The sequence below is a fragment of the Vanacampus margaritifer genome, chromosome 4 (assembly GCF_051991255.1).
Source record: "Vanacampus margaritifer isolate UIUO_Vmar chromosome 4, RoL_Vmar_1.0, whole genome shotgun sequence".
Lineage (NCBI taxonomy): Eukaryota > Metazoa > Chordata > Actinopteri > Syngnathiformes > Syngnathidae > Vanacampus > Vanacampus margaritifer.
This window is the reverse complement of record NC_135435.1, coordinates 9,465,986-9,478,867: the sequence shown is the minus strand read 5'-3', so window position 1 is coordinate 9,478,867 and position 12,882 is coordinate 9,465,986. Positions and strand designations below refer to the sequence as shown.

The 12,882-nt window shown below is 39.7% G+C and overlaps 1 protein-coding gene across 1 annotated transcript in view; it reads right to left on the bottom strand.

The window, feature by feature from the left end:
• The window catches only part of adamts7 (a disintegrin-like and metallopeptidase (reprolysin type) with thrombospondin type 1 motif, 7), an 83,793-nt gene that overhangs the window by 54,033 nt on the left and 16,878 nt on the right, over positions 1-12,882 (bottom strand). Inside the window, 4 exon segments of the mRNA XM_077564044.1 lie at positions 1,098-1,241; positions 5,313-5,462; positions 11,142-11,266; positions 12,755-12,838. Coding sequence (XP_077420170.1) covers positions 1,098-1,241; positions 5,313-5,462; positions 11,142-11,266; positions 12,755-12,838 — 503 coding nt within the window.

Here is a 12,882-nt window from a genome sequence, read left to right as displayed (position 1 = left end):
AAGGACAGCGACTGAAACACACTCATCTGGGCTTGGTCAAGCCAAGTCTCATGGGCGTAACTACTGCCCCCCCCCCCACAACAGTGGAGTCAAGAGGCTAGGATACTGTCAAAGAAGTTGAGCCCCCACCAAATGAATTCCAGATGCTTGGAGCTACGAAACTGTGGCCACTACGAGGAAATACTTCGGACATTTATTACAGTCAAGGCAGAATTACAATGCAGGTCACTGACAGTAGCAGCTGACAGTAGCAGACAAGCAGACAAGCGCACACGCGCACACGCGCACACACACACACACACACACACACAAAGACACACCGCACAGTCCGCTTAAGATTAATAATAACAGGACTCATAAGTTTGGAAGTCATAAAGTAAACATGCACCCTTCGGCCCAAAAATTACACGATAATAAAACGATCTTTTTTTTCTGCAATTGTGAATGTAACATGGGAATTTTTCATACAACCTATATTTTTTCAGGAAAGGCCAGTTGGGCTCACTTTTCAAATGACTCCCTGATTACTAACAAATCATTAAAACAATTAGAACATGTACATGCTAGGTGTAGACATAGAAATAAAATAATAATTATAATAATAGTAATAACAATAATAATAATTATTATTATTTTTTATTGTTATTAATATTATATATGTTGTTATGTATGTAAAAATAATGGAAATACTGGAATCCACCTGGAGCGGTGACAAAGGATTAATCCATTTGAATGGTGCAAAATACTCAAAAGCACTTTTTCCATTTTTTTTCCTGATTAATATTGCGGAATATGAATTAAGCAGGAAAAAAACCACCCATTTTTATCCATCTCAAGGGACTGACAGTTTGTCTCTTGTATTACTTAAAATGTAAAAGGATTTTCAAATTATGGCTATTTGATTAGATGTATGTGAGCAGACGGGTGATAAGAAAAACAATAAAGTTTCAATATGTAAAGTCGATCTACTGATAATCTCCAAATGCATTTGCACAGGTCAGGTCAGTGAACCCGCCCAGTCCCCTATTAAAAGCAGATATCGTCCCAGCCGCAGTGAATTAATTGTGAATGTGGTGCGTAGATTGTGTGAAACTCACTCAAGGAAGCGCGTTATATACTGCCGGCTGCATCTGGACCACCTGGGCAGTAAGGTGCCATAGAGCAACTGTGGAGACATGATGAAAGGTTTTTTCCCAACGGGTTCACAGTCATTCCCGTTGCCGTCATGTTGAATCCCAAAACTGTGGAGAAGCACAACATGAAACAAGTAGTAATTATCTGACAAGTTCAGATATGAACTACTTCTGCTCCCTCTCTCATATTCAACAGTGCATTCAATTAATTATATGTGGAAACTTTCTCTGTGGTGCATCAGTAAATTATAATGCCATTTTATTGTACGGTCTTTAAGAACATGCTGTTCAAGCTAAATTGGAGATAAGCTATCGACGACACAGTGTCCCCCTGATTGGATTAAAGTGAAATTAAATGGAAAAGAATGCGATTGTAATTGAAAACTGGAGTTGGATGGAAATGGGTTTGTGTGCTGGAAGATAAAAAAGTGCAATACCACACATAATTGCCACATATTCATCCATGTGTACAATTTAATAAGATCCAACACATCCAACAGTGAAGCCAATTCCTTTATTTTTGCTGTAGACCAAAAACTTTTGGGTTTGGCATCAAAATATATGAAAACGAGATGAGATTAACCTTTCAACTTCCTATTTAAACCCATCAATTTTTAAAACAGGCAAAGTTACTGCAACGTGTTACTAACTTTTTACTTTTTGTTTCCCGGGATTATCAGATCAAGGACAAACAAAATGTTAAGAACTTAAAGCAAATGTCATAATACACAATCAAAGAGAATTATAGAGCTGCACAATTATGGAGGGGATAATCATGACTATTGTGACTGACAACGAAATAACAAATAATGAAATAAGTATTCATTGATTACAAACCTTAAAAAATATATTTATTCGACTTCTGAAAGAGAACTACACAAAAATACCATCATAGCCTCATGCCCCCCATTCATCACTGCACGCTGAACAAATTATATTCTTTCAGTCCACAGTTTTGGAAACATCTACCTATTGAGCACCAGCAATAAATGCTTATCCCTTTAACTGGTAACAAAAAAACGGCTTTTGCCATTTTGACATGCACGAAAAACAAAGTTGTGTTTGATGACATAACATATTACTGGAGAGACCACAAGTCCCGGTTGGCCTGGGAATGCCTTGGGATCCCCCCGGAATAGCTGGATGAAATGGCTGGTCCATGGCTGGCGGATGAAATGGCTGGCGGATGAAATGGCTGGCGGATGAAATGGCTGGCGGATGAAATGGCTGGCGGATGTGTAAGCAGAGAAGCCTCGGCTTCTCTGCTTACACATCCGCCCCCACGACCTGACCCCCGTTAAGCGGAAGAATATGCTAGCAACAGTGTGATTCACGAGCAGATCCTAAACATTTAACTCTTTGACTGCCAAAAACATTAAATAACGTTTAGTAAAATCCTACGGAGGAGCGCCAAAGACGTTAAAAGACGTTCACCAAGTTTTTTTTTGTTTTTTTGGAAACGGGTGGAGGAAAGCCTTGGCCAGCTGTGCTGAAAGCATCAAGCAGATCTAGTTAGTATAATGACTATTTTTGGGCCCTAGGTGTTGAGGGGACAATGGCTGAGAAAGCGAAAATAGCAACCGGTGGCAAGCAGCTCACGCTTGATCGTTTTTTTCAAAGAAGAGAAGCATCAACCAGAGCTAAAGAGCACATTGATGACGACGATGATGATGATGGTGACTCCGAGGTTGACGCCGAAGTTGGAAGCGTTGACGCGGCGGCTACGATCACGTCATAAAGCCTCACCGGCTAGTGATGCTAACGCCGGGAAACGCGGAGCACAACCGAGCACTTCTGCACGGGCGGACGTTCAATCGGACGACGAAGAGTGCCCCGAGTCCAATGCATATTCATCGGAGGAGTGAGTACAAACTGATCACGGAGAATACACTGGCTATGGACTACGATGCCACCATGAATGGAGCGGATACGATGGATCAGAACATCTCTTACCGCCCGGTATAGGAACTGAAGGACATGAGGAAGCCAGACGTAACACCACCGTAACGTCACCGTATCACGATCCTGAGAGTAGACTTGATGGCAACATGGCCAAACACACACTGCAGTATATACTTGCTATTCCCCGGAAAAAAAAGCCAGCAAAAAAGTGTAGCGTCTGCAATTGCAGTGAAACTAATCTGTTGTGCAAATCCTGCTGCGTCCCCTTGCACGCAAGGGAGTGTTACAAAAAGAAAAACTGTATTTGAAACATCCACACAATTGTAAATAGTACCACGGTTGCACACATTTGTAAATAGTTTGCCAAATTGTTACACTGTTGTATGTAAATAAACTTATTTTGCTATCAAAAAACCCTTTTTCATTGTGGGTGGTAGTGTTTTACAGAAGTAAAGCACTGTTTAGGTATTTGTGGCATCATTCATGGAAAAAAAAGGTGTCAAATTCACTAAAGTGCATGAAATAATATCGTTTCACAAAAAGCTTGATTTCTCAGTTTTTTGTTTCAAAACAGAGCATTTGGGTGAAACTAGCCATTTTCTATTGTTGATTACTGAAGAACGGATAGGGTAGAAACAAACTTTTTATTTCTGATGAAAGATGAGAGTCCAATCTTTCATTTGGTAGTATGTGTGTTTCCATAGTCCAAACACAACATTTTCTGTGGACCTTGAAAGATCAGTCAAAATGCTTAAATCGGCTGGCACTGGCGGCATCCCTTTTCTGAAAACGTCTGGCAGTCAAAGAGTTAATATTGAAATGAACAAACCAACATCTCAGAACTGATTGTGTTTGACTTTGTCTGATGTACTAATCTTGGTAATTGAATATATTTGAACTATTCAGGTATTTACGCCTAAAGTCTTTGCAGTTTTTTCCTTCGATTAAATCAATAAATTGTTTTTGGAAAGTGAAATACATTTAACTCATTTGCGCCCCAAAACGTCTAAAAATGTTCTATTTTTAAGGTTTTAAGTTTCCCCAAGATATATTTAAACATTTTTTTTATGCTAGAGCATACAGAGGGCTTTGGTGCAGCCTCTCACCTGCATAGAACGTTTGAAGAAATGGTACTTATTACACAAACGGCCAGCAGGTGGCAGGAGAGCAAAAGATATCAACCAGGGCCATGTTGCAAAAAGCTCATTTACTCACATTTCTAATTACATTTGTGAATAATGATAAAACTTAACTATATTCTAATGTTGATTGCTGCAAACAGAAAAATATATACTTTTTTCCCGATGGAAGAAGCGAATCTAATCTGTCTTTTGGTAGGTTCCATGTTTTTATAGCAATAGAACAGAATATTCTGTGGGCTTGCAAAATCCGTCAAAATCCAGTAGAACAGCCGTGAGCGACGGGGGTTGCTTCAGTGAAAATGGCTGAGAGTGAATGAGTTTGTGAGGTTTTGTTTTTCTTTTCTTTACTACTCAGTAGTAGTAACTTGTCCAGATTTAAATAAATGCACGATACCCTTTATGATAATGGTTAAGTAAAATTAAGACTAGATCAGCAATACTATGAATGTATTATTTAAAAAAATACTGTTGTTATTGTTGTACTGTATTTCTAAAGGTGCTCAAATGTTAAGTGTCTCATTTTACGCTGTATATAAAAAAAAATCACAAAGTAATTGAGGGTAGAGAAGCAATGCAAAGCCTTGGATGGAGCAAGTGAGGGTCCACTGTATATTTCACTCAAAATAAAACGGGGGGGCTGGAGGCTCCAGAGAATAGATGCACTATGGCATACCAGACATGGGATTTTTTTTTTCCATTTGTTGCCACAATATAGTTCTACACACAAAATGATCATTTGTGGCCATGAAATGGAAAGAATGTATGCAAGTCAATTTTCTTAGTTTCTTCCGAACAACGGCCTGCATTGCAGCCTTTTTAGAGTGTCTTTGTAGCATATTCCCTGCCAAATGAAACTTCAATCTCACAACCCATTGTCTTTAGCCCCAGGCTCTCAATTCGCTTTTACCCAATTGTCTAGAAGGGAACTACAAATTTGTATTGGATGGCAACAAATTAGAATTTTGTGAACGTTATATTTATTCAGTTTCTGCAATAATTAAAAAAAAATGTTTCACGTGCCCCTTTTCAACTTTCAGCACCTGCCTCTACCAAAAGTGTCATCCCAAAACTGTTCTCAATTTATTTGAGCATATTCTAAACAACAGTGTGTAAAATGTGTGTCTTAGAAGCTTACTTGTGTCCCAGCTCATGCGCAACAGTGAAGGCAAGCGGGAGGCCCGTGTCCTCACTAATACTGCAGCTGCGATGTGATTGGCACATCCCCACCACATGGGACAAACCCAGAGTTTCACAAGGCATGTTGATGGATGCACAGATGTCTTTCCTGTGGAAACAGAAGAGAAAATCTCAGATGTCCAAAAAGGAAAATCTATATGAATAACCAATGCTATTTAGATGCTAGTGATTATGTTAAAAGCTTCTTTTTTTACTAAATGAAGAGTACGACAATGCATTTAATGCATTTTTACGACAACTCTTTAAGTGTCAGAATAAGTTTTGATTCAGCATTTTTGCAACAACACAATTGATATGAAATAAACCAAGCAATATATGATGGTCCAAACTATCAACTTTAATTAAGAGGTTTTAATGTATATATGAATGGTATGTTCAAGGTTTTCACAAGAAGCATGCGGATGCTGCATGCCAAAGAAGGAAGTAAGAATAGAAGAAAGTGGAAGAGAAATGGATGAAAAAGTAAAAGTATAGTCATGGCGACTAAAGTGTGACATATTGATCATTTATCATGCGACTTCCATTGCAACAAGGATGGACGAATTAGGCGTGTTAAAAAAAATTGTTTCGGCAATATATCGCGATCTTACAGTTCACAATTCTCGAATCGATTCTATATGCAGCCGAATCGATTTTTAAACATACATTTTTTATGGAAATATTCAACAAAACGTCTTAGTTAGGGTTCATATTCACACTTTAAGCATGAAGAATGCCCTATTAATGGAACATTAAGCCTTAATATTTTATTTCAGGGCTGTTCAAACATGAAACAGACTGCAACCTATTTGTTAACTACAGTAGCTCAGTTGTAAGCCTGAAGTTTCAGATAAATACATACATTTATTATTATTATTATTATTTATACATACAGCTACTGCCTTCCGGCAGGAGATTCAGGGCCCCGAGAACCAGGCTGAACCGCTACAAGAACTCATTCCTGCCGACATCCATCAAACTGCTTAACAACCGACATTAACCCAGTGCAATAAGATATATGCAACCGTGCTGTACATACTCATGTGTATATATATATATATATAGGAGTGTGTGTGTGTATATGGGTGTGTGCAGTCCTCATGTATGTACTTCTCTACACGTGTACACTTCTGTGAAGACTTCTCGGAAGTCTTCTACTTATTGCTGCACTTCTTATTTATTTAATTTTAATTTTATCTCTTTCTATTCTGTTGTTTTCTCTTTACTGTAAACTGCAGATGGACGGAGTCCAGGAAAAAGTTCCCCACGGGGAAAATAAAAGTATATCGTATCGTATTTTCAAAAAAATCGCAATAATCAATTTATAGATTTGTACCGGGATTAATCGGCATCGAATCGAATCGTGACCTATGAATCGTGATATGGATCGAATCGCCAGGTACTGCGCAACTCACACCCCTAGGACGAACTATAGTACTAAAGGCTAAAGTGTACTTGTGGTGCTCAGAAGGAAAATATGTATGGTTTATGAAGAAAAAACACATTCAAACATGTTTTTTGTTACACTGGCTGGTTGTTTTGAAGCAAGCTTATCATAGCTCCTGGAAAGTATTCCGCGGAATTCCCGCGGAAATTTTGAATGGGACTGCTGACTCTTGCAAGGTGGAAGCACGCATGTACTTTACTGTATGTAGTACTTGTAGCAATAGTAGTAGTGGTATAGTAGTAGCACTTGTAGCACTTGTAAAAAAGCAGTATTTAAATAGCAGTCCATTACATTTAATAGAAAAAATAAAAATTAAAAATAATAATAATAATAATGTGTTATTTTTGAAATTGTATTTTAAAAAATGGAAATGAGCTGAACAGTTTAAAATTTAAACGATTGAAATCGGTCAAGAAATGTGGAAGTTAGGCATAATCCACATAAACTAAAAGTATCTTACTGTCCCTTTAAGAAACATGCACATTGACGCACAAGCATTGGACTAACACGTTGGCGAGAGACGTCACGCACCAAGCCTCTCACGACTTAACGGTTCAAGATGCTTAAGGTGAAAATAAAGGTACTAAATGACACCTTAGCCAAATTAATTAATTAATTGAGAATTTGACGTCTAGTGAGCAAAGATTGTGGCCATGGTGACGAGTTAAATAATAATAAATGAATATCCGTGTCTAGATGACTGATTTGCATCCATGGGAAGCGATCTGGCGTATCACTCGCTAGAAACTACTGGGTGCGAGTGACGGCCTGGCAACGTGGTGATGTCACATCCACACCAACATAGAGACAAGCATTAAATTAAAGCTACTGAATGCAAAAAAATCAATTTCGAATCGCTACTGTTGACGACAAATGAAACTGCACACAGCCTTCTTAATGTACACAATGCGCACATGACGTCACATCCTCAGAAAGAGGGCGGGAAATTTGAAACCGAATCCAATCTGAAAACTATTGGCCAGAGGCTTGCAGGAGTACTCACTGTGTGTTAATCTACTAACTAGAAGACGTTTTAGTCATAAATGGACAAATAAGTCTATTGTAAAGATATTTGTGGCAAAATACTTACAAAGAGAAGCTTTGAGCAATGGAATTATTTTGGCAAATACGAGACTACATACAAAAATGGAAACACCAAACATTAATCAAACTTTACAATATTGCTCCGTTTCCCCATCAATACCTCGAAATGGGGCACCGGTGGAACAATTTAAGGTAGGACAGCATATAATGTGTAATATTCCGAGAGAAAATAATTGTATATTTGTTACTTTTTTTTGGGGGGGGGGGGTGTAGGTTACAAATTTATGAGAAAGAAATTTGCTAATTTGTGACATTATGAAGGTGGCAAGAAAAAAATTCACAAATTTACGAGAAAAAAAATCACAGGTAACATTTTTTTTTTTTAAAGCCCTTTGTTGGGATGATCTGGCCCACGGGCAGTACCTTTGTCACCCCTGGATTTAAAATCCTTTACAGATAATGACTTCCTGCCCATGTTCATCAGCAAATTTGGAGCGTCTATCCAGGACATGCGGACAAGTGTGGGTCTGTCCGCCCTGATTTTTTTTCATCCTGTAAGGGCCATATTCTCCAGTCCGTGTGTATTATTTATTTATTTATTCATTTTACGTGCCGACCATTGTGACTGCAGTTCTTGTAAAAGTGAGCCCTGCACTTAAAAAATCCAAACCTAAGCAGTTGGTAAGAATAGGTGAGTTTCTGGGCCAGGTGTGTCCCGTGTCAGCCAACACTGGACTGTTGTCATGGGGCGATGTATTATTACATCTTCTGGAGTATGAAAGAGGAAAACTGGTTATGTCCGTGGGAGAACACATTTGGCAACATTTGTTAGGGAACGCCCACATTTTAGGGGTGCTCCACCTCGCGCGTACACGGCATGAGGGTGTATGATTGACAGGATTAACAGGCAGCTTCTGATTTACACAGATGGGAGAATATGGAAGGAAACTCTTTTGGCTTGAGAACAGGCCACTGACCTGGATTGATTTTGTTTGCTTTCAAAACCTCTTGAGTTGCTTTTCACAGTAAGACAGTTCAAATGGATGATGGGAATTTTTTTTTCTTGGTAACCAAAACCCCTTCACATAAAGTGAAGAAGAATGCTCTACAAGAGGTACAGTGTACACTATGTCTAACATGTCAAGGTGTTCAGAAATAAATAAAAACATTCCCTAAGAAGAAGAAGAAGAAGAAAAACGAAATAAATTAAAACAGAGAGAGTTTACAACAGAGACAAAGCCTTTTTATAAAAAAAAAATCCTCAATTATTTGGACAGATTAAAAAAAAAGGCAACCTTCATCAGAATAATGTGACGAGATAAGTACGGAAAGGAAAAGCTCAAGATCTAAATCACAACACAGTCAAATACGATATTGTATCAAATCATTCTCAGTATTGGACAATACTTAAAGAACTGTATCGGTATCGAGGGTGAAAAAGTTAAACATTTTATTATTATAATAATCTTTATCATTATTATCATTATGATATGTTTTTAATCATCCCACTGGCCTGGCATGTAACTGGTGGGCGAGGCACACAAACGATCGAGGGAGGTCTGCGGACATTTTTTTGTTTTGTTTATAGCCTGGGCGCAGTAACCTTGCTTTGCAAGATGAATTCTCGCATTATATGTGGTTTCACAAACTCCCAGGAATACAGCATGTACCGAGCCCGTTGATCACAGAGCGACATTGTGTTTGGGGCGTGATATACAGCTGTGACGAAAATAGGAACCGCGGACCCCCGAGGGAAACAAACAAACCAAACATGGACGAATGGACACTGCAATTAATTCTGTTCTTGCTGAATTACTCACCGTTCCCTTGTTGAATGGTGAACAGCAAGAGGCACTTTGTGCATTTTTAGTTGATAAAGAGGTCTGTGCTTTTTTTACCCCTTCAATGAGAACGGAGATTACTTTTTTTTTTATATCTGGGGCCGTGATTAGTCGAAGTAATTAATAGTACAGAATGTCCCGCCCTTCCCAAGCAAATCATCGTGGAATAGTGCCAGATTGATATTGTGGAGAACTCCCTTGAGTGAATCACAATATCAATCTGGCTATTGAAAGGTTATAGGCAAAGGGCTAAAGTGCAAGGCAATAACACTCCTTGCTTCTTACCTAATATGTTGTCTGTGGGAACCTCAATAGTTGCTACATAATTATTAGGGGTGAGAATCTTTGAATGTCTCAGGATTCGATTTGATTCAGATTTTTGGGCCTGCGATTCGATCAGAATCGATTTTCGATTAAGAACTATTTTTGATTCAAAATGATTTGATTGACAATGATTTTTGCTTCAATCTATAGATGTGCAAGGAATCGTAATGATCTACTCCAGTCTGACTTGCTAATGCTAATTAGCGCGCTACTCGCGGCACTTTTATCACTCAAAAGAACAGCTCCACACTGCAAAAAAACAACTTTTATTGGAATAAATGATAGTGACTTTTTCCTTCTACTCTCTAATGTGGCTACAACTTAACAGTGTATTGGACCACGTGGAACCACACTGCCCTAAGTGGCCAAATCAGGTACAACATGAACAGCGCTCCAAATAAAGGCACACGCAGACAAGGGCAAGACAGTCTCAAATAATTTAAATAAAATCTATTTTGGAACATTTAAAATCGATTCTAAATCGTACTAAATGAGAATCGCGATTCTTATGAGAATCTATTTTTTGGCACACCCCTAATAATTATACAGTACATAAAATTCCCTTGCATTTATTTGCTCATCAGTTAGGCTGAGGATACATGTTTTATTTGTTAGATATTTACTATCTCAGTGACTGTTAAAGAAACACATTAGTCAGTGCATAACTCTAATTCTCCTCATTTTAGCCATTATCGTTTTAAACTAAAATTCAGGAACAGATGGGGAGCGGATAAGAATAAAGTGGCATAAACACTAAGAGTGTGGGAAAAAAAATAAACGGACACATGATCCAACTAAAATGTTTCATCTAGAAAAGGAACTAAGGCAAGGAGGAGATTAGTGGCGAGGAGAGTGACAGCGACTAATTTTGCAGTCAAAAGGATAGTTGAGAGGAAAGCTTCAAACAGACATGGGAGCCACAACAAACTTGTAACAGACTGCCTGAGTGTCATCATACCTTTCTTCCACCAGCTACAACAGCCGTGTTTATAAACCCCTTCAAACTATTTTACTGTGCAACTTTTCGCTTTCATCTCTGCTTGTTTCAGGACTCCCTAGCGCCTAAAAGGGGCTTCTGGTCTTTTCCATGGCAGTAAAGTTCACCTTCCTATGCAGCAAAGCTTCTATTTACCTCGTGAGGAGAACAGCTACATCGTGATGCAGAGGATGATCGTCTCCCTTCATGTTGAGTCGCTTCTGCCATTTGCAGAAGCTATTCAAGCTGTTGTCGGCATGGTGAGTAATCTTTAAGTCCTCCTGTACATCAAATGTGACAACGGAACACATGATAGGAAATATAACATCGACAAAAGGTCAAAGCTCAGAAGAAAATGGACCATAAGTAAGCAAAATGACTGGTTGGTCACTGCAGAGAGAAAAACACATGTTGTATTTTGATGGACAAAATGCAATAATCACATTCATCAAGGTTGACTACACTCCAACATTGTCGGTACTAAAGTGCCAATTGTCAGACTAGGGTGATGGTCTATAGAATTTCTAGATGCTTTGTGTGTTCAGTAGCCTCAGTAATGCGTCTATGGTTTTTGCATATGATCTGGTTCCATTGGCTCGATCAAGCAGCGACCGCTGGGTGGGGGGTGCTGGGGTGTCTTAGGGTTTGGGGGCGGCTGGGTCTGGGTAGGGGTGGATGGGGGCGGGGGTTGGGGGTGTAGGGGTGGGGGGGGGGGCTGTGGACCGGTGGGGTGCCTGGTGGGCCTGCAGTGCCCCGTCCTGCTGCGCTGGGTTGGGGGCGCGGGCCGTGTTGAGGTGGGGGCGCTCCTGCTCCTGGGTTTGCTCTCCGGCCGGTGGCCCCTGCGGGGCCCAGGGGTTGTTTGTCCCTTGGCGCTGCCGTGGCCTGGGGAGCCCTGAGGTGTTGCGCTTGCTCTGTCCTGGCAGGGGTCAACAGCTCCCCTCTTTGGTGGAGATTTTTATGCATGCCAGATCCACCACACCAGGATCTATCGAAACTCAGACACAATCTGCTTCTTTCTCAGGTCATTGAATCGGTGGAGGCTGGTGTCTGTGGATCTCACTCCGCTTCGTCTGTCCTTCCTTCCTTTCCTTAGTCTTTCCTTTGGTCCTTGAGGTCTCCCTGATTTGTTGGAATTTAGATGTTTCCGGGGTTGGTGAAAGATTCTGGTCGGTAACCCGGTGGTGTCTGGTCGGTGCTGGATTTCACTTTCCTTTCTTTTCTTTGGTCCTTCCTCGGGTCTCCTGACGGCCTCACGACTCTGGCTGGAAGTGTTCGGTTTAGGTGAACGGTATGGGATTTTTTAATAGGTTTTAGGTGAACTAATGAATACACACTCACACGCACGCACACACACACACGCACATGCACATACACTCACACTCTCACCCACATACAAAATAAAAAATAAAGAGAGAGCAATGATGATGACATGTCGAATCTGTAAAATTACCGAATGAACAATACTGAGCTCTCCGGTAAAAAAAAAAAAAAAAAAAAAGGAATAGGGCACATGGACCTGCAGTGCAAATTAAGCCTTTATAACAACTAGCTTTGATTATAGAGCTGTGAGGAGCCAATCACCTTACCCGCTGATTTGAGTATTAAGAAAAATATCAAACAATATATTTCCCTTGTTTTTCACCTTGAGGCAGCCTTCAATCAAGGCTGCTCAACTGAGCAGGCAGTGTGAAGACCTTGTGCAAGAACAACATCATCATTTTGTGGGATTAGCATTTCAATTAACTCAAAATGAAGACCAAACGTCTCACCTCATCCTGCTCCAATAAGATAAGTCGAACCACAACAATGTTGATGGCATTTCCGATACTTGGGTCTTGAAAAAGACCTGCTACCTGGAAATAGAAACAAACAGATAGTAATAATAACAAGAATAAAT